This window comes from Pyrus communis, chromosome 1, assembly GCF_041283825.1.
Source record: "Pyrus communis isolate YQ-2024b chromosome 1, ASM4128382v1, whole genome shotgun sequence".
NCBI classification, from domain to species: domain Eukaryota; kingdom Viridiplantae; phylum Streptophyta; class Magnoliopsida; order Rosales; family Rosaceae; genus Pyrus; species Pyrus communis.
The window spans coordinates 24065041-24087949 of NC_142565.1; the positions used below are offsets into that span (position 1 = coordinate 24065041).

A 22909-nucleotide genomic window follows, 5' to 3' on the forward strand; every position below is an offset into this window, starting at 1 on the left:
TGTCAAAATGACTTTGGGGAAGGAAGTACAACGTCGTGTATTTGTGGTAGCAAGGACTCTGAACGCAACTAGAAGGAAGCAAGCACGACGTCTTTTCTATCGAATCAAGTGGAGAAATTACAAACCAATTTCAAACGAGGTTCACATGACGTCACCAGCATCTGTATATCTAACCAATCCCACCTCCGGGATATGTACAAGGCATAACTCAAGATCCAACTGCATAATAATTCTCCGTATGCTTTACGGCTGCATCTAACCTCCTTGTTAGACTGTCTATGTACCCTAAACAGGGATTAAGCCATTCGTAGTTCATCCTTCACTATACTCGAACAATTATCATATAAATCACTCTCTCAACATAATACCACAATGCATATCATGCAATATTTCAAAGAACAAACGACGAAGCACATGCATATTCTCTAACCATATTGATCATCAAGTCTAATCATAATGCCAACAATCACAACCAACATCATTCTACAATCACATCATCAATAACACATACAAAACACCGAAATGCAGGGCTAAAGAGACACAGTTCGGCTGAAGCCTACATCTCTGAAAAATGGGATTTCGGACCACTCAACGAAATCCAAGAACATCAAGTTTCAGACCACTCAACAGAACCAAAACACCAAGCGGGATTCCAGACCACTCAACATAATCCAAACCAGGATACAATTCTGGACCACTCAACGGAATTGCAGAGTAGAAGGGATTCCAGACCTCTCAATGGAATCCGAGTGGATACGATTCCCGACCACTCAACGGAATCGCGGAGCACGAGGGGTTCCGAACCACTCAACGGAATCTCAACAGATACTCAATTCTGGATCACTCAACAGAACCGAGCGGAGGCCAAGGAACATATCAATGGCTCAAAGAAACAAAACATGAATCAAGTGCACAATTTACAAAGGCTCAACTAAATGAAACAAAGTACAAGTACTAAATTTAGGACGGTCAACAAAACAAGAAATGAAATAATGAAACGGAATATGAAACAAGCTCCGAAGTAACAAACCCCATGGCAACGGGTTAAAGGTCCACTTGTAGCCCTCACATTTCATCACATCATGCTAATCATACAAATCAAACCACATTCCACAAACATTTCAATGCACAAATCAAAACATACTTAATAAACAAGTATAATATAATACGGTGCCACTAGTACATGAATCGAGTCACACGTCAATTGAGGAGACACGTTATCACGATAAGCCCGTCAAGTTCCATGAAATCTCTCAACCACACTCTAAGCTCAGAGGTACGCTAGAGGAACTCGGGCTAGTTGACGGATTTCACTATATATACTTCTAATGGAATGCTTTTGGTTAATTATACTTGAGCACAATGCCATACCCTAAAGCCGATCATCTCAATCTTGGAGGAATCTACCGCTGCTACATCTTTCTCAAATGGTACAACCCTCCCATAGTTTACTCTCTTTTCAACTACGCTATTTGTACCGTTAGTCTTTATCTTCTTTGCATTAGTCTTTATCTTCTTTGTACTACCTTTCCTTCATCGCAAAGCGTAACACATTTCCTTGTCAATTCATATAAAAATCCACGGTCTAAACCTTAGGAATCCTTTATACAAGAACATTAAATTATCCCGCCCTTACACTATCTTCCCAAAAATCATCAGCCATGACATTGACATAGAAAAGAGTGGAGATGTCTTATTGAATATTTGCCTAATGCTACATGAAGTTCCATGTCATTGCATCAAAACTGCATAAGCACGCTATATAATTCTTTTATGAGTAGAACACAAGAAAGGAAATGCAACCAATAAAACATAAAACATAAAAAGAATAAAACTCATTTATCCTGAATTTGTTAAGACGTTGGCACTTATCATCAGCATGCAGTAATTGGACGGATGTTTACGATAATGAATTATTAACAAACATAAAGATAACGAATATTAATAAGATGACTAGAAAATTCTTCCGTTATTGAAGAGAGGGTACATGCTTCAGCTGATTGGCCTAACCCACATCTTACAATAGGGTATAACTTTGCTATCGGATAATAATTAATGCTAATTATATAATATTATGAGTCAAATAGAGAGGATATATTGTGAATCAGGTGATCATGGTTTAAGTAGTCTATTAAGAATCATCGTCTCTGTCGTATTCTCTTGGACTAAGAATGTAAGCATATAATTCTACAATTAATTATTTATCTCAACCATTTTGCAATTGTCTAGCCACTCGTTAATTCGTCCAAGCTTTCACCCTCGTGGTCATGATTCAAGCATATACACATATACAATAGCTAGCTTACTTTATAACTAATATTAATCTACGAGGAAGATTGGCATGCATATCTCCAGGCTTGTTCAAATTTAGAAATACTTAAATCGATTGAAAAGACAATGGATGGGGAGAAGAACATGTACCTGTTCGAGCATGCTTTCTTCCCTTATGGCCTTGTCCACTGACAAAGTCAGGCATGGCTTTAAGACAGCAATTGGTATATTTGACGCGGCATCATGTCTTTCTATTTCTATTGTAGGTGTTCGGACATGAATTTTACTGGGAAGGGTCCCTGTCTCGAGCACACAGCTACCCGAGGAGTTGGCACTTTGGTTGTTTGTCGGCCTCCTGCTTGTCGGGATGCTGCAAGAGGAGGACAAAATTAGTGTTGAAAGGTGTCTTTGTGGGGCCTTAGGTGTAGGCCTTGAGACTCACAATCAAAACTAACCGAGTGCGTAGACATGCCACTGCCATCTTCTATATGACAAACGTAGAAGAAATGTATTTAAGTCGATTACTTGCACCCCAAGTTATTCTGACTTCTTGTTATCAAAGGATTGTCGTGGATGGGTTAAGTCCACATTAAGTTCTTTTCTATGCCTTGAGACCAAGGACTTTTAGTTCGTTATCTTGTATGCTTAAAGGGTGAAGGTCCAGATCTGATTAAGTCATCAGTTTAATCTATTTCAATCTTCCTATGATGATAAAACCATTAAATGAACCAGATCTGAGAACTAATGGGGTTTTGATTCATCAAAAGACTAGAAACAACTTGAATATAAACTGGGGAATGCATTATAACACTAGATCTATTAATTGAAAGACAAAATGAAGAAAGTCGGGCAAGGTTAAACGTCTTGCGGTCTTTTCTCTTGGCAGTTATGAAAGGATTGTATGTTAAAGGGGATGACTGGAAAAGAGTTTATACATGGGAGATTTGATACTAGAACATTTAGGAAAAGGTAGCAGAGCTTTTACATAGACAAATGATGTCTTTCTAAGGAAATCTAAAGCTAAAAGGGTGCAGAGTCTGGACAAAGCACGGCTTTTTGGGTATTTGCTTGACTGAGAAGCAAATTGTATATTTGTTTGTTTGATTAGTTGAGTGTCCTTGTCTTTGGACCCTCTTCCACCTTTTCTAGACGAATTAGCCCGACTACCTGTAGCTTTATTCTTGCCCGAAAGCAATTGAAGGGTAGTGACTCATCAATATTTTACATGTATTGCCACTAAAAAGTACTTTTGGGCTGAGAGTAGGTTGATTTTCATCAGTTGTCACTTCTCTTATAAGCACTTAGCCTTTGCATTAATGGGTGAGCACCAATTGGTCTTGAGATTGACGGTCTGGACTTGGTGCTGGGCTCTAGGTAGAAACTCTTCTTATTGAACTCTTTTGGGCTTTCTCTCCTCTAAGCCTAAAGTTAAATATTAACCCAAACAGTAGGCAATATCGGAAGTGGGAATGTGAGTAAGATCAGAGGACAGGGAAGCAAGGTGATCGCAAGATGTTGGTGCCTCGACCAACCTGATTCAGCTCCGCAAAATAATTCTTCCTTGTTTTCTAGAAATGGGTCTTCCTAAGCAGAAGAAGAACCAGCTCGGGCTGCCATGGAGGAACACTGATAAGTCTCCCTGTGAACAAAGCTACGAACTTCTGGCTTGTTTGGTGGTTTTTGGCAAAATTGAGGTGACAAATGTGATGGGCTCGACGAGGACTTGAGTTTAGATACAAGGTTGGTCAAAATCGGTAATTAAATGAAAGAGGTATAAGATTTGTGTTTTGGGGAGCCAAAACGGAAACAAGAACAGCCCCCCTCCTCCTCCCCTTCTTGAAAAAATTTTCTGGAGCCTTCCAGCAAATGGTACTAAAATTACCATTTTACCCCTAGCCTTTGTTCATTTATATTTTATTCGTTATAATTGCAAATTACATTCCGTATGCACTAACGCGCTCGTATTGATGAGTATTATCCAAATACGTAAAGAAAAGTAGGAAAATATATGCACCTCAAATACGTCCTTAAAATTCCGTTTAGTCCATTAAGAGCGTTTTCGCCCTTTTACTAAAATAAATTCATGCTCTGCAAATATAAATGCATTGATAATAATAACACCAAATACATAAATTTAAATAGTGAAATCCAGAAACGGGATTTCATAGCTCCAAAGATGACAAACACTAAATAATTGCGACAAGTTTCAAACGAGTGTGGAAGTCCATTGATAATTTTTTTTTTTTTTTTGAAATTGTTCGTAGGGGAGTTTTGGGCGGAGGAGATGACACATTTATGAAATGAGGGACATTTTTAGTTGAAAAAGAAATATTGTTGTCGAATTGTCTAATGGGTTCTAATGACAGTGCATTTTTGAACTAGCTTCACTGTAAGTTCTGTTTGATTGGTTGGTTTACAAAAGTTGAGATTAAATCCAATGGACTATAGTTTGTCCGCACAAATGGACAGCAAAACTTGGTCTTCACCTTAGAAAATGCGGCCTAACCAATTCATGCCAAACCAATATCATTTCTAAGGCCCAATCTCATCCAACCCACTAAATGGGCCTAAATGTGATTGCTCAGTAGCAGCTTGCAGGGGTAGGGATGGGCAAAATACCCATAGGTTTGGGTAACTGCGGTTACCCATCCATTTAAAGTTCAAGGTTACGGTTATGGGTAACCGTTTAGACGAACAAACGGTTATGAGTATAACCGTTTATCCATGAAATTTAAATGGACGGTTATGGGTATTACCCGTGGTTATAATGGGTATCTATCAATTATGAGTATTATCCGCGGTTATAACAGGTATCCATTTACCCATTTATTTTTGTTTTTTACTTTGGAGTTATTGGTGATAATAATTCAATTTATGCATATGGGTGTGTGAAAATCATGGAATGTAACCTTTTGTTTATGCATATTGATGAATGGTGATACTAACTCAATTGGATTGGTATTCCACTTTTTTTTTTTTTTTCCCTAATAATTGAGTGTACAATGTAAACCTCTTGGGATCACTTACTTATGTTGGATTCATGCGAACTGGTGTTGGTGTTCCTAAATGGGATACTAATTCAATTTATACATTTCTTTTGAAGGCTTCTTTTGGTGACAATGAGTTAATGAGACTTTGTGATTGAACGTGCTAAAACATTAGTATTCGAAAGTGTTTAGTTTCAGAATATTTTGGAGCTTTGAATCATCTAGTATTCAAGATAATGACTACTTTTTGTTTTTAGAAGCTTTACTTTGTAATCATATGGATTATAATTAAAGATTTGCTTGGGTGTAGCAGAAAAATATTGATCGTAAACTATTATTTCAATTATTGGAATTGTATGACGACTTAAATGATTAAAATAAGGAAATACATGCTAAAATGGACCTATAACGGTGTTTAATTATCAGAAACAAAAATTATGACAAAATTTTCTTTTGTAATTTTCAAGTTGTTAAAAAAAACATACATGAAGACGGATGAAAAAGGGGTAAATGGGTAAAAAAAGGATAAATGGGTTCAAAAACGGGTTAAATGATTAAATGATTATGGTTAAATGGGTACACGGTTATGAGTATGGTTAACCGTTTATAAACAGTTATGGGTATAAGTATAACAGTTTATGTAATTACCCAATAGGTAAACGGTTATACAGGTATGAACATTAACGGTTATACGGGTATGAATATAAACGGTTATTGATTAATAACCATGATTACCCGCTTGCCATAACCGTTGCCCATGGAGCACTTGCTCGTGTATTTCTTCGATATACATTTCAGATAAGAGTACATGTAACGCTGCGCTTTGCATCACCCTAATATGTTGCACTTAGTAACACCCTCAAATGTTGCCGTGTGCGTCCAATTCCGCCCAGTTGACTGTTCAAGTTTAGCTCATTAGGTGCTGGTAATCGTTCCAAAACACGAAAGTTGTAAACTAGGAAAGATTGAAACGGTTTTCACAACTCCTAATCGTCAAGGATGGATACACTCTGAATCAAGATTCCATTGTTCCCGACTCGAACCCCTACCAAGCATTCGGATTCGGATTCGGATTGGAACCGGGGTCGAATCGGAAACAAGCTTTCCAATATTGGAATGTCATTCCACACATTCCAATTTTCAATTACACGGCGTCTTCAAATACGTGTAACATCGCCTAGATAATAAGGATTGAAATTTACATTTGAATTCAAATTGTTCAAACGCGTGGAACATTACCAGTCTAAGCAACCAGCCACGATAACTGTGACATAAATAAAATAAAAATAAATAAATAAAATAAACAAAGAGAGAAAATTACAAAAAGGAAGAAATGATCAAAATCTGTGCATTAAAAAGAAACAAACGACCTTAGATCACTCCCTCCAACCAGACCAAAAAAAATGTTGACCTCCTTCAAAAAACCCACAACATTCGGTTATATATAAGCTTTCCGGAAGAGGTCGCATGGCCTGCAACCAAACCTATATACTAGAACAGAAACCCAATTTAAATACGTAAACCAAAAGGAAAACAAGATTATGAGAATAATGTTTACCATAATTGAGACTCAAAATGTGTTGTACTACTTCAAAATCATCTATAAAACATCACAGCTTATTTGGTTTTCTTCTCTTCTTCCTTAACAACAGCAGTGTTATCTGCCCCATCTGTGACCTCATCGTCACCGCTGAAACCAAATTCATTAACACGCTTCTTGTCCACTGGGTAGATCCATCTCTGGTATACGTATATCAGAAATATGACATCTGCCAACCAACAACGAAAATCAGTAAAAAGGGGAGACAAATATACGAACCAAACTCCAACCAACATTCAAACAGACACAAAATAAGCTACTAGTACTAGTTTCAAGTAAGCCTTCAGAATAAGATATAGTTGCTTAAATGTAACACGCTAGCCTAGGTGCAAGAATGGGAGAACTTGAGAAAGAAAAAACACTAGCCACAAATTTCTAGCTTTAATACACTGTTTTACCAAAGTAGAACCCAGAACAAACACAAAAATCACCGACAGTATCCCCTCCAAAGATTAATCTTAACAGCATTTCAAATTATCATAATTAAAGTATCACCACACTGCTTCCCAAACAAGAAGATTATGGGTTGTTTGGGTTTTCAGTTCAACATAGCTTTTAAGACTGAACTATTTTTTTATGAGCTATGTCACTGGTTGAAAATATCAACATGATGGTAAACTGAACAGCATTCCGCCACCAATGTTTACTAGCTCACTCAAGTTTCAACGAGGTAACAAGGTAACCCCAAACATACAGATTTATGGACCAAAAAAGAATACAAATTGTTTGGTACATGACTATTGCAGAAAACAAACCACATCTCACCATCACGGAAGACGGAAAGGCGATGTAACATTGGCATTTTTATGACGAAGGCAAATAGATCATCAATGATGGTGTTCAGGAACTTGTATGTCATCTGCCTCCACGGCATATGAGCCACTGACTTAAGCTTGTAGTTAATGAACAACTGAGGGCACATCATAATAAAACCTGCAGTGACAATGTATTAAAAACAAGTCACACCAGCAGTCATCAATTTTTACCACATATGAGATTAACGACCCAGCATATGCAGTATCGGAAGGTTGACATTTACGTCAACTCATTATGATGAATGCAGGCATACTTCTTAAAAGTCAATTAAACCAGGGTTACCAAAATTAATGAAAATGGTAGTTCTACCTTAATTCTCACTAGAAAGTGAAACATATAAAGCTATCCTGAAATACAGTTGTAAAGATTAGTGCAGCCTCGGTATGAGGTCCTACCCTCCTAATATTGTTAGGATTTTGGCTCTTCAAATATGTCCTAGTTGGTTTAGGATTGTTTTAGGAAACCTAGAGGTATACCGATTCTTGTCCTAGAGGGATTAGAAAAGAATTTAAGTTTCCTTATTCAATTTAGGTTTGGATTTCTAGAAGTGTATTTGGTTTTGGATAAGTGTAATTTCCTAATCCACTTAGAGATGGGAATTCAATCAGCCTTCGGACATGTAAGCCTACCCCATGCCTATAAATAGGGTGTGGCATGGCAAGGCTGATTTTTAGAGAGAAAGAAAACAGCCAGACAGCCAAGAGTTTTGAGATTAGTTCTAGCGTTTGCAAAAGTTCTGTAATCTCTATTATTAATCAAAGGAGCGGTGATTTCTCTAGGTAGAGAATTCACAATTGGACGTAGGCAAAAGTTCTGCCGAACCAGTATAATTCTTGTGTGTGTTTCTAAGTTTTCTAATATTTACTAGTTTAGTCTATTGTTGTTGGTTACATTAAAGAACAAGGTCTAGTGTGCGGATTTTTTCAACAATTGGTATCAAGAGCTAGGATCAAGGTGTTCTACGATGTCAAAAGGGAAGATGAATGCGGATCAAGGACCTGCGTTAAAGCCCTTTGACGGCAAGGATGACTTCACGGACTAGCAAAGGATGATGAAGAATGTACTGATACAGCAAGATTTGGATGATGCGCTCGATGGTAAGAAGCTGGAAAGCATGACAGAAGCAGCATGGAATAAGGTTCTCAAGAAGGCCAAGAGTTCCATCGAGATCCATCTCACAAGATCAGTTCGGTCACACATCACCGAAAAGATGTCTGCCCAGGAAGCATGGGAAAAGTTGGAGAATGTTTATATGGGAAAAACCGTGTCCAATAAACTTTTTCTAAAGAATGAACTATTTGGGCTTCGACTAGAAGGAGGTGATATTGAAGATCACGTATGCAGGTCTAGAATTGCATAGCTAATCTTCAAAAGGTCGAAGAAACTTACAAAGATGATGATATGGCTATCATCTTGCTGAGGTCTCTACCTTCGTCTTTCAAGCACCTTGGAACAACTCTAATGTTTGGAAAAGAGTCCCTGAAGCTTGAAGATGTAATTCAAGCTCTTCAGTCATATGCTAAACTAGATGATATAACCGAAAGCTCTCAAGGCCTTTATGCCAAAGGCAAGGAGGGGGCGGGAAAAGACAAAGGAAGAGAAAACAGGCAACAGAGGTTGGTCAAAATCCAAGAAGAAAAAAGAAAAGAAGGAAGGTTGCTTCAAATGTGGTTCAGCTTATCATTGGAAGAGGAACTGCAAGATTTGGAAAGAGAAGAAAGCCATGATGGAAGGAAGCTCAGGTTCAGTTAGTGCAGTCACCGAGCATGAGAGTGACGAGGAGCTTCTTTCAGTAACATCAGGCTCCAAGGCTTTCACAAATTGGATTTTGGATACCGGATGCACTTTTCATGTGTGCAGTAAGAGAATGGTTTGATACCCACAAAGATGTCAGCAGTGGGGAAGTTTTAATGGGGGACAATTCTGCATGTCTTGTAAAAGGAATCGGCACTGTTCGAATTAGAATGTTCGATGGGATGATACGAGCTTTGGGGAACGTCAAGTATGTCCCTAGACTAAGGAAAAATTTGATTTCCTTGGGTACTTTAGATGAGGCCGGTTATGGGTACAAGTCTAAAAAAGGAAGACTCAGGGTAACCAAAGGATCGCTAGTGGTAATGCGGGGTGACCTACAACCCAATAAGTTGTATAAGTTAATTGGGACCACTATAGTCGGGGGAGCAGCTATTTCTATATAACAGAGTATAGAAGACAAGACTGAACTCCGGCATCATAGGCTCAGGCACATAAGCCAGAAGGGGTTGCAAGAATTGCACAAGCGAGGCCCGTTGGAAGGCATGTCATCTTGCAAATTGGACTTCTGTGAATACTGTGTTCTTGGGAAGCAAAGAAAGGTATCATTCGCAAGTAGCAGTGCAGATACCCGAAGCAAGGAGCAACTTAGCTATATTCACTCAGATGTTTGGGGTCCTGCTCCAACTAAATCAAATGGTGGAGCTAGGTATTTTGTTACTTTCATGGATGATTTTTCTAGGAAGGTTTGGGTTTATTTCATGAAGCAGAAATCTGAGGTTTTTGCAAAGTTCAAAGAATGGAAAACAGAAATCAAGAATCAAACTGGAAGAAAGATCAAGTACTTGAGAAGTGACAATGGAGGTGAATATACAAGTAATGAGTTTACCGATTACTGCAAGATGGAAGGCATCATTAGGCACTTCACAATAAAGAAGAATCCCCAACACAATGGAGCTGCTGAGAGGATGAACCGAACTCTCATGGAGAGAGAGAGGAGCATGCGATTTCATGCAGGATTGCCTGATAGTTTTTGGGCAGAGGCTGTTAATCATGCAAGTTATTTGATTAACAGATAACCATCTACAGTTCTCGGTTTTAAGAGTGCAGAAGAGGTATGGTCTGAGAAGCCGGTGGACTATTCCAACCTCAGGGTGTTCGACTGTAGTGCTTATGCACATATTCCATGAAAGGTCCAAGCTCAAACCAAAGTCTATGCATTGCATATTCTTAGGTTTTGAGAAAGGAGTCAAGGGTTTCAAGCTTTGGGATATTCACAACAGGAAAAAGGTTGTCAGCCGAGATGTTGTCTTTGATGAGACAACCATGCCTCAGAATAAAGTCGAGCAGTAGGGAGAAGAAGGACGATGTTGAAATTGAAGCAACAAAGATTCCGATAATCAATTCAGATGAAGAAGAAGCTCAGGTGGAGCAAATTGAGCAAGAGGCCGAATCTGATGGTTTTGAGGAACAAGAAGAGCATTAGCATCGTTCACCAGTTAGGAATCAGGTGGAGCAAGAAAAAGGACAGATTGAAGGCACTCCAATCCGTCAGATATCCCAAAGGGCTCAAACTCCAACCAACAATCCACCTGCATTCCAGAGATGCATAGCACTGGACAAACCTAAGCGGAACAAGAAGAAACCTGACAGGTTTGGGTTTGACCGAGACGAAGTTAATTATGCTCTTAAAATTAGTCAAGGAGATCCGACTATTTATCGAGAAGCTCTAGCAAGTGATGAGCGAGATAGTTGGACAAGTGCTATGACAGAAGAAATGAAGTCTCTTTACAAGAACTCTATTAGGGAGTTGGTTCCTAAGCCCAAAGACAGAAAGCTAGTTGGATGCAAGTGGGTATTTAGGAAAAAGGAAGGACTACATGAACAACATGCCGTGAGATTCAAAGCAAGGCTCGTGGCTAAGGGGTACTCAAAAAAGGAAGGGGTGGATTATGATGAGATCTTTTCTCCTGTAGTCAAGCATACTTCTATTAGATTGCTTTTAGCAATGGCAGCTTGGAGATTGAGCAGATGGATGTGAAGACAGCGTTTCTTCATGGGGATCCAGGGGAGACGATACTCATGGCTTAACCAGAAGGGTTTGTTGAATATGGGAAAGACAACCTAGTATGTCAGCTAAAGAAGTCCCTGTATGGCCTAAAACAGTCTCCAAGACAGTGGTACAAGAGGTTCGATTCCTTCATGCTAAAAATTAATTTTAGAAGGTGTTTATATGACTGTTGTGTGTACTATCATGTGTTCCAAGATGGGATGGTCATATTGCTAATTGCTATATGTGGATGACATGCTAATTGCTTGTCAAGACATGTCTAGAATTCAAGACTTGAAGAAGATGTTGAGCGAGGAGTTTGACATGAAGGATCTAGGTGCTGCACAGAAGATCCTTGGCATGGAAATTCAGAGAGATAGGATCGCTGGAAGAATTTGTATATCACAAGCCAAGTATATTCAGAAGGTTTTTGAGAAGTTCAACATGCAAGAAGCTAAGGTAGTTTCAACTTCTTTGACGGCTCACTTCAGGTTAAGTGGGCAACAATGTCCTAAGTCCGAGGAAGAGCAACAAGTAATGGAGAATGTGCCTTATACTAATGCCGTGGGCTGCCTCATGTATGCAATGGTATGCACACGTCCCGACATAGCTCAAGCAATCAATGTCATTTCCAGATACATGGCAAATCCAGGAAAGCAACATTGGGATGCAGTCAAGTGGATTTTGCTTTATTTGAAGGGTTCTTGGTGACAAAGGATTATGTTTGAGAAGCAAAAAGAAAATGCAGGGGTGTTAGGATATGTGGATGCCGATTATGCAGGGGACTTGGACAAGAGAAGGTCAACCTTTGGTTATGTGTTTACATGCGCAAGAGGACCAATCAGTTGGAGGGCACTACTGCAACCAATTACAGCTTTGTCGACCACAGAGGCAGAGTATATTGCATTGGCTGAAGCTGGAAAGGCAGCGATTTGGCTTAGTGGCTTGGTAAGTCAAATGGGAATCACTCAAGATTGTGTGAAGCTTAAGTGTGATGGTCAAAGTGCCATTCACTTGACAAAGAATCAGGTTTTTTCTGGAAAATCAAAACACAGTGAAGCAAGGTATCACAAAATCAGAGATTGGGTGGAGTCTAAGGAAATTTGGATAGAAAATATTCATACGGATGACAATGCCGCAGATTTCCTTACAAAGATAGTGCCGGCCAAGAAGTTCAAGCATTGCTTGAACTTGATCAATCTCATTGATTGATTAAAGTGTAGCAACTCCTCACTTGAGGTGCGAACAGGCAAGAAGAAGATTGCCAAGGTGAAGACTCTTGAAGATTTCCAGAGCTGCTTCAAGAAGGTTCAAAGATACTCTGGGGTGCAACGATCAACACTTGGTTTGACTCACCAAGGTGGAGATTGTTAGGATTTTGGCTTGTCAAATATGTCCTAGTTGGTTTAGGATTGTTTTAGGAAACCTAGAGGTATACTGATTCTTGTCCTAGAGGGATTAGAAAAGAATTTCAGTTTCCTTATTCAATTTAGGTTTGAATTTCTAGAAGTCTATTTGGTTTTGGATAAGTGTAATTTCCTAATCGACTTAGAAATAGGAATTCAATCAGCCTTAGGACATGTAAGCCTACCCTATGCCTATAAATAGAGTGGCAAGGCTGATTTTTAGAGAGAGAAAACAGCCAGACAGCCAAGAGTTTTGAGATTAGTTCTAGCATTTGCATAAGTTCTGTAATCTCTATTATTAATCAAAGGAGCAGTGATTTCTCTAGGTAGAGAAATCACAACTGGACGTAGGCAAAAGTTCTGCCCAACCAGTATAATTCTTGTGTGTGTTTCTAAGTTTTCTAATATTTGCTAGTTTAGTCTATTGTCGTTGGTTACATTAAAGAACAAGGTCTAGTGTGCAGGTTTTTTCAACAAATATGGCCTTTGATACAATCATACAGAGTACTAAAATAGTTTAAAATGATGACCAACTTGTGCAATTTTCGACTACGGTAACAAACTAGGGACAATTATTAGCATAACAAAACAATGGCGGGAACCAAGAACTTACCAAACATGTAGACACAGCTTGTGAGCGAAGAGAGAATCCAAGAATACCAGCTCTTGTGACGCTCGTACTTAAGTGAGTAAATCGCAGAGCATGCAACAAGGAAGAAGAGCAGATACGACAAATACTTCATCGCCATATCATCATATTCTTTTGTCCTATTCCCTGCATATGACTCACGGTCACGGAACCTCAGCATAGGTATCCTCCCAGTTCTATCAATCTGGAGATGGAAAGGGCACAAATACATTAATCTTCTGAGCTAAAGATCAGGATAATTATTTAAAATAGCCTTGTTATGTCACTGAGTTACAAATGTACAGAGTTTCAAACATTAGTAGATAACAGCATAACGTAATGTGTGCTATAGCCTTATAAGTGAAAATCAGACATTGGGGAATCGACACAAAATAAAATATGTCAACTTAGACACTCACATAAAACCTCTTTTTCTAGCACAGATACTTCTACGAGCTATATTTGTATCAGATAATAGCACTCTTTGAACATAGTTAAACACCTTGAAACAATATGTTTTACATACATGCATAAATGTATTCCAGTGGATTACCGTCACCATCAGTTCTGTGTTTACCAGCATTGCGTTTGTCCGTTATTTAAGTACACACATTCCATTTTATTATCAATATCCACATATTATTGTGTTTATCTAATTGTTCTACAATAAATGATAATCAAACGGACAGGGGATTCTTGATCTTTTGCAGAAATGATTTTTCAAAGAAGATGCAAACAAACATTCTACTCACTCTTTCCTAACTCATGAGCATAACTCCCAAACAGTTGCTACAATGTCCAGAAGAAAATACGAGGGGACAATATGAAAGACAAAGTGAGGTAATTTGTTTGCCCTAATACTTTTGTGACATTATGCAAATTTAATCTGATACCTCTATGTGCATGGCCTTCCCAATTTTCCAAAACTCAATGCAGCAGCCAATTCCAGAACTTGCAAGTATCATCCACGATGTATCATTATCAAGTAGATAGAGGAAGACAATGAGCTGACATACAAAGCTCACGATAACAGACTTTGCAGACAGTCCTTCCATAGATTTGTTTTTGTTCCAAAATTGAATATCTGCAGAAAGAAATATTAGACTAAAAAGCCATCACATACCCTCAAAATGTTTCTAAGTAAGCAAAACAAAAGAGAATATTTACCATTCTTGAATGCCAAGAAGTCAAACACTGAATGAAGCAAAGAAACAACCATTGTGATTCCAAGGAGGTAAGGATTTCCTTCCAAGAATACTCTCTGGAAAGCATAATAAATCAATCAGCATTTGAAAAGACAAGAAAACCAATAAAATATTCATTTGTGTACATTGGTCCTCAAGTAGCAAGATTCATGAAAAACAATGACACTACAGCACATATCCCCATAACCACAACCCTCCCTCTAAAATAACTTATGCATCTTGCATTACAAAGCCACACAATCCTGGAACAACCCAGCTCTTGGCTACCGAAACCGCCTAAACCATAGGCACAAAACAGTCAAGGCAGTGCAGAAACAGATTATCTTCACTCTCAGCACCCTCCCAATCAATGTATTAAAAGGCAGAGGCGTTCCATGGATAGCCCTGCCTAGGAGTGAGGCGAAGCCTCACGGGACCTAAATAATTTAATATATATTGTATATATAATTATATATTGAGATTAGAATACTAAAAAACTTGAATTTTGAAACAAATTATGGTGGTTTGGAGAATTTTGAAACAAATTGAGGTACCAGCTTGGAGTAAAATTGAAATATAGGATTGGGATTGAGAATTTAGGGTTTGAGGAATTGGGGAATTGTGGAATTGGGCATGGGGTGAAATATAGCGGGGAGAATTGGGTATTGGTTGGTGAAATATACAGCGAAAATGGGATATTGGGTGGTGAAAATAGCAGAGAATTGGCAGAGAAGGACTGCAGTTATTTTAAAAAAATAAAAAATAAAAAATTAGACTTGGCTAAAACGACGTTGTTTTGGGCCAAGTCATTTAAAAAGAATTAAAAGACTTGGCCAAAATGACGTCGTTTTGGGCCAAGTCTTCATAAAAAATAAAAAACCTTTCTTCTTCCTCGCGTGGTCGTCTTCTTCGTGAAGACGCCGCTGCAACAAAATTACAAAGCAGAGTTTTCCAGAAAATTTCTGATTTCAAGCAAGATTTTGGACGACGGGAACACCCAGTCAACGCCTCAGCCGCCTAGGCGCATCCCGACCAAGCCTAGGCAAGTTTCTGCCCAATCCAAGAAAAAAAAGGCGAAATTGCCGAAGCCCCACCTCCAAGGCCGCCTAGGTGCGCCCCGAGGCACGTCTTTTAAAACACTGCTCCCAATAAAAAGAACCTTCATAAGTAAGATTTACAAGAAAATGTCCCTGAATAATCCAACTTCCAGTTCTGAGATTGCAAGAACGATGCAGTGAAACACTACATTGTGATAAGAACAAAGCAAATCTCCCATTGCCTCATCATTAAGATCCATGTGAAAGTGAAACCCAAAACTCCACATCAGTGCATAGGAAAGAGGATGAAGACACATACTACCAATGGAAGTGGTGTCGGATAGTGATAAACTGTACAACCTAAGGAAAAAGAATGGGAGAAAGCAGTTTTCCAAAATGAACACTACTCCGAAAACCTCACCAGAGAGAATTGATATCCATGGGCAGCCACTTTTACCCCTAATCATAAGATTGGAATCTTAACATTCTCATCCAATCATCCTACAATGCTTATAATACAATAAATACGTATCTTTTTTTTTTTTTTTTAAAAAACGCTCCCCAATATTTTTTATCAACCACAAAAAAAAAATCTCAAGGGCGACCGCAAGCCAACAAGGGGCCCCTTGCTTTGCGATGGGATTTTTTTTTGTTTTTTTTTTTGGGGGGGGGGGGGGAGTGTGGAATAATGCAACAAATTTCAACTGCAAATTAGCACTGTAGGAAGTATATCAAAATCTGATAACTGCATTTATTAAAGGCAAACGCTAGAAATCTCCTACAGGAACCAAAATAAGTAATACCTTCAGTTCATCAGCCTCACCCTCAAGCATGCTTCCATAACTACGGTGAATCTGGAAAGACTGATCAATCTGCAAGAATAGTTGCCACTTGGTCATGCTTATGGGATCTATCTCCAGATTTAGAGGCAAATCTTTCACCGTCTCATTAATTGGTATCATCTTATCTCGAAGTAGCCAAAATTCATTGAAGAAAATAGTTGGAAAGTAGTCCCCAGAACTAGGCTCAACATTCAAGTCTGCAAATCTAAAGTTAAGAAACCCAAAGCTCCAGTCTTAGGATGTTTTACCTCAGACACCCCACATTTGAGTCAAGTTAATGCTTGATACATCCAAAAGACAAAGGTGATAAACACAAATCGAAGAACTTATGAACAAGCATATTGAAGATCACATATTTTCAACCGATAAAGCTAACAATGAAAATACAAATTCCCAATTATTTTTTTTCCTGAAAAGACCCATACATATGCATATAACCACCAAGAATATAATTTTTATCTCTCAGCCACAACCCTCATCCCCCAGCAAGGATTCCATACATATTGGTAGCTGTAATTCGTCATAAAAACAGAATAAAATGATAATGTTGGCACATGTCTAGTTTGTGTGCAGTGGCAGAAAATTAAGATGTTTTAACTGGTATTTGTTAACTTGCAGGCATAACTTTGTTGCAGCATGTGGTTATCCACTTAGTGGGATAAGGCTTTGTTGTTGTTGGTGTGGTCCAATCGATCCCCATCACCAGCAACCAAATTAACATGGGAAGTGTACATTCTCTGATATGCCAATAGTAATTGGTGTCTGTACATGTCCATGCACGCAGACAAAAAAGGACACTTCAACATACTTCATGGTCAAATTAGTATATGCCACAGAAACATGTAATGCAAGGAACTGTTGCATTAACAAGCATTCCTATACAGAAAATACTCACCCAACAAATTTCATAGAAAACCATAAAGTATGGCTGTGAAAGACAGCATGGCATGTTAGAAGGATACAAGGGGCAACATTAGGTGGAACAGCATTATGAGGGTACCTGCAGAGGAAAAAATAAAGTCAAGAAATGGAAAATTCATTAGAGAATAATATGCTTGTACGTGGGAGAAAGAAATGCTGCCAAAATGGAATAAGCGTATTTTATAAATAGTTTATCTTAGGAACTAGCAAAATGGAATACCATTGAAATTAACCTACAATATCTTACTTTTGAATTAAGAAACAAGTTCCGCAATATAAAGTATTTTGTCAAGTACATGCAAAACCTTACAGTTGCATCATACTCAGAAAGCATACCGTGTAAAATCATCAACCAAATTAATAGTAATATTTGGTTTCCAATATGATACCCACTCCAGAGGACCATCATCTTCAGAATCACCTTGAGTATCATCAACTACCTAGAGTAACCAACATGAATTTCATTAGGATAAATAACCATAGCACTTTGAAATTGCCGTTTTTTATTATGACAATTTGAAGTTACCATTCATATATCTTTTTTTTAAACACATACAAATATATTGAAAACCAAGACAAAGCTACAAAGAAGTTGGTCAAGGAGACCAACCTGAGCAAATAAAACACACCAAATGCTCAGAAAAAACAAACAGTTCTATATAGCTGACAAAAGAAACTAAGACAAATTTGAAAATAGCCCCCTTCCAATCTAGAGAAATTACGGAGAGTGAAATTCCTATAAACTCTCTGGAAAGTTGGAAACAGATGCCCAAAGAGCTAATGAAAACCGAACTCCATCACAAAGATCCTCAAAACTGATGTTCTAATATCTCAATATTGACAAATCACTGTGTTATTACTGAGGACGAACATATTGACATTGTAGAAACCATTGGTGACCTGTATCCTCTGAACAAACAAAAACAAAATGAAAAAAAAAAAAAAAAAAAAAAGGAACCCATGCACCTTAGGCAATTCTCTTGACTAGTCAAACAACTCCAAACTTGAAGTAATTGCAAGAGCTCAGAAACAAATTAGGCTATTCTTCATTCTTCCAATCACCCCAGCAACAGCCACAGTATCCGACTCCCTGATCGAATATCACCAGCCTTCTAGCCTTGAATACTCCCCTCGTGTCCACAACATTCCAACCTCCATAGTCAGTTGAAGCTCTTTCTAGGTCCATTAAGTCTAGAACTCAATCGTTCATTCCTACATTGGTATCCATATTTCCCATTAAAATTCAGTAAAGTCACTTTCAATCTTTCAGGTGGACTTCTAGTCCACCCAACCCCTTGTTCAGGGTGTAGTTCTTTATAAAACCACTGCTTCTTCTCCCAATAAAAAGGACCAAACATATAGATATGAGCTTCTAGTAATCAAATTTCAAAGTTCACTTATAAATAGTAATCCTTTTGTTTTCTTTTATTTGAGATACAGAAAAATTTATAGCTAACAAACAATAGCACTACACAGCAAAAAAGTAAAAATAAAGAAATGGTCAAGAAGACCACTGCAGGGAAAACAAAAAAAAAACAAAAACAAAAAAACAAAAGAGAAGCCTGCAAACAAGCAACTGTGCTACGTAGTAATCTCAACAATTTCTGTAAATAGCAATGTATTAAAAGCGTGAGGCGTGGGCAAGGCATCCGAGGGGAAGCCCGGCCTAGGCGTGAGGCGAAGCCTCATGGAACCTAAAATTTAAATATATATTTTATGTAAGTATATTTATAACAATATAATACTTTGTAAAAACAAATATCACTATAACTAAATCAAAGATAATATCATCTTCTTTATTACCAAGTCTAGTTGTACTTGGAAACTATGTCATATAGTCTTTAAATGTTATAATTATTTATTTTATTGTAAGCAATTACAGAGAACTTCAAAGAAAATAAGGATGAATGGTCACAATTATAGGAAAATTTCAAGCAAAATAAAGGCTTAATGTTGCAATTATAAGTAATTTAAAAGGAAATAAAGGCTGAGTGAAGTAGTTATAGGGTATTTAAAATGATATAAAGCAATAATTATGGGAATTTGAGGAAAATAAAGAGTTGAGTGGAGTATTTATAGGGTATTTAAAATGAAATAAATGGGCTGGAGTATTTATAAGGTATTTAAAATGAAATAAATGACGAAAATAAAGAGTTGAGTGGAGTATTTATAGGGTATTTAAAGACAAATTAAAAAACAAACTCAGCCTAAAAAACCCTAGCCGCTGTCTTCATCTCCATCTCCATCTCCTTTGCTAGTTTCTTGGTCAACAACTCAAAAACAGCCCTACAACTAAAAGAAATCCAGATTTCTGCAACCTAAAAAAGAAAAAGGGGCGCCCAGTTGACGCCCAGTTGACGCCTCAGGCGCCTAGACGCGCCCCGATGAGCCTAGGCGAGTATTTCGCCCACTCCCACAAAACAGAGGCGAAAATGGTGAAGCCCCGCCTCCAAGGGCGCCTAGGTGCGCCCCGAGGCAAGTTTTTTATAACATTGGTAAATAGTAAATGGAAAAGAAAAGAACATACCTTAATAAGTGGTTCCTTCTCATCAGACTCTGTCGAGTCCCCCAGCAAACTCCTCTTTTTGTCAGCTTTTAACTTTGGTAGGTGTGTCACAATAGCTGACATCGACGGAAAGAGTAATTAACTCCAGCATTCATGATGAGAGAGAAGGAATTGAAAAGTAAATGTACAAATGAACTCTAGGAGACAATCTTACAGTGTGTCTTTCCAAATGCAGCAAGAGGGATATACTCCGGATCAGATGGGTCTGGAGGGTAACCAGAGCGTGCAAAGAACACATGAGCATAGAGACTTCCATTGTGCTTTAATGCCTGAAAGAAGAAATATTTCTCCTTATACCTTAGAATTTGGCAACCTACTGGATAATAGTACATGAGAAGCACATGGATTGTGTCATATTCACAGGAATTTAAAAGTAATACCTCAGATGGATAGTACTTCGTAGACAGAGTCCGGGTACTCTCTGGCCTCCAGACAGCATACGGGATATTAGTTTCATGCCATATAAGTTCACGTTCACTGCCGAATTCACTGAACTTTTCACATTCGGAAAGATACAGCCACATATCCTGAAGAAAATACATAAATCAGGATAAATTTAACTCCAATAATAAGAAAGGAAAGAATAGTACTAAAAGCAAAATCAGGCTAACTCTAGAAAAAAGTAACACTTAGCACCAGTGTTGACTTAACCCTTTTAACCGTGAATACCAATACAAAGATATAAACCAGAAATGCTATTTTTTTCCATAACAATCCTAATGTATGTGTTCATTTCCTTGACACATAAGAATGATCAGTTTCGAGAAAAAGGCTCCTTATTCACAAGGAATTCTTGTTTTAAACCATACACGCTAAACCGCAGCGCGACAAAGTTGCACTTCAACATCCATATTCCAATCCATACATTATATTTATGTATATATAAACTCGTAACTGCTATAAATGTTTTCAGCCAACAGGCAAGTAATAAACATGAACTTCAATTTGTAAATTTCTTGAGGAAACAAAGGCCGGAACTTGGAATTGATGGGTGAAAACAAAAGAGATGGACAGAGATACAGACCAAGGGTTCAGCCTTCTGGAAGAGATTGGAGCTGAGCTGAGATGGGTCAGAAGGAGCCTTCTTCGGAGAAAAGAATTTGGAAGCGAAGTACCAAAACACAGCCATCCGTATGATTCCAGTGATACTCTGACCAAACCCTCCTCCTCTTCCTTGCTGCTGTTCGCCTTGGACTTGCCCTTCCGCTGCCGCTGCCACTGGCGGCGCCATCTTCTTCTTCTCCTTCTCCTCCTCCTCAGCTGGAGGAACTGCTGCTCTGTGGCTTTGCCTCCGCTGAGATTTAGGTGTCAGAGACGAGAGAGAGGGGTCGGTGAGATCGAAGTGGAGGCGTGAGGGAGTAAGGAGTGTGAGAGAGATATTTGGAGTGGTTTATAATTGGATGAGATCGAATCTCTAATTCCCCCAACCTCTTGCTCGTCGACCCACAAAGGGGGGGGGCATAAAAACCGGTTAACAACTAAATCGAACCGGGTAAAAAAATTCACCAAAAACGGTCAAACATTAATTGAAAATCAGACTGAACCGTCTAAATCGATTCCGGTTTGGTTTTGATTTGGGGCATTTTGATTTAAGTGCCTTATTGAACTACTTCTTTGATTAAACATTTATTACTTTTGAAATTTTATTAATCTTTTCCTTACTATTTAGGTGCCACGCATATTATAACTAATCAATTTTTAATGCAAAATTACATAATTTGCCATCATATTTAATGGACCAATTAATTCTCAAATTATTATCCAATGTTCCTACAATTTAGTAGATATATATATTCCAATACTCAATTTCAGCAAAAAGTCTTTAATTATAAAACCTAGCAGACTTGATATGTTCTTCTATTGATATATACCTCAGTGTGTCAATACAAAACCTGGCTTGTTCGTCCAAAAAAAAAAAAAAACCCTTACTCGTTAAAAGGTTCCAATTGCTAGCACTGCATATCTCTTTGAAAAAAAAAAAAGAGAAAAAAAAATCAAATTGGTATGTACTGTGACAACCCGTTCCAAATTTTACGTTTTTATTTTATTTTAAAAGCGTGAATTTACGAAATTGCCCTAGAGGCAAGGACTTTGACTTCCGTTGACCATCGACTTGAGAGATGTGAGACTTATTCTTTTAGCATATCCTCTTAGTACTCATTGGTACGAACGTATAGGCGAAAGCCGTTTGCGAGTCCGGATTATAACGGTATAGGTACGGACGCTCGAAATTGGTTATTCAAGGTTTAGTGTTTATTTAAATTAAATCCCCACTTTGTGGGGGAAGCCCAATCAGAAATGGAGGGAGGAAAAAAAAAAAGAAGAAAAGGAAGTGGTTCCCGTCCACCCGCACCCACCACGGGTCCATTTTCCAAGGTAGATTTCGGCCAACTCCGGTGGAGTTTTTCGATGCCACCACCACCATCTTGAAGCTCTCATTCCCCTCTACAAAAATCAATGGTGCTCTGGCCACCCTTTTCGATTTTCTGGCAAATCGGCAAATCGGCAAAGCGATGGCCGATGCCACCACTTGGGCTTTGTAGCCCATCATCCCAGGAGAAAAACCCAACCAACCTTGACCCCGTTGGACCACCGTAGACGACAAATCGACGTCGGGAAGTTTTAGGCACCGGCCGGCTTTGTGGGCAAAATTGACCATCTTCCGTCCACTTTTGGACTTCGTGGCAGGTATGAAAGTTGCTCCACTCACTTAGATCTTCATTTTTGTGAAGTTTGAGAATTTTTTAAAATAGTTGAATTTTCCGGCGAGTCGGGGCGGCCGACCGCCACCCACGGCGACGCGTGGCCAGTGGGCCGCCAATGCTATTTTTAGGCTATGTCAAATGTCT

At 38.5% G+C, this 22909-nt stretch overlaps 1 protein-coding gene across 6 annotated transcripts; it reads right to left on the bottom strand.

Annotated features, from left to right (window-relative positions):
- Positions 1 to 6414: 6414 nt before the first annotated feature.
- Positions 6415 to 21500, bottom strand: LOC148699405 (uncharacterized). Of its 6 annotated transcripts, none has more exons than XR_015966494.1 (13): positions 21085 to 21500; positions 20441 to 20587; positions 20215 to 20329; positions 20022 to 20116; positions 17831 to 17934; positions 17536 to 17573; positions 16535 to 16770; positions 14678 to 14771; positions 14404 to 14594; positions 13496 to 13715; positions 7624 to 7791; positions 6817 to 7027; positions 6415 to 6742 (listed from the first exon to the last, which is right to left on the bottom strand). XR_015966494.1 is itself a non-coding variant. In XM_088699928.1 (12 exons), the coding sequence occupies exons 1-12, from the start codon at positions 21289 to 21291 to the stop codon at positions 6876 to 6878; spliced, it is 1767 nt and encodes a 588-aa protein (XP_088556054.1). In that variant the 5' UTR covers positions 21292 to 21492; the 3' UTR covers positions 6593 to 6875. The 6 variants fall into 6 exon arrangements, 1 of the variants encoding a protein (XP_088556054.1); XR_015966500.1 differs by having other exon boundaries at positions 6415 to 6522; positions 21085 to 21492; XR_015966499.1 differs by having other exon boundaries at positions 6415 to 6672; positions 21085 to 21492.
- Between the last annotated feature and the right edge of the window lie 1409 nt (positions 21501 to 22909).

Excerpts from the sequence above, each read along its gene's own strand:
- LOC148699405 (XM_088699928.1), bottom strand. The coding sequence starts at position 21,291 with ATGGCGCCGCCAGTGGCAGCGGCAGCGGAAGGGCAAGTCCAAGGCGAA. Across the intron at positions 20,117-20,214 it reads TGCATTTGGAAAGACACACT|CTATTGTGACACACCTACCA; the intron begins GTAAGATTGTCT and ends CGTCGATGTCAG. Across the intron at positions 14,772-16,534 it reads GTGAGGCTGATGAACTGAAG|AGAGTATTCTTGGAAGGAAA; the intron begins GTATTACTTATT and ends TATGCTTTCCAG.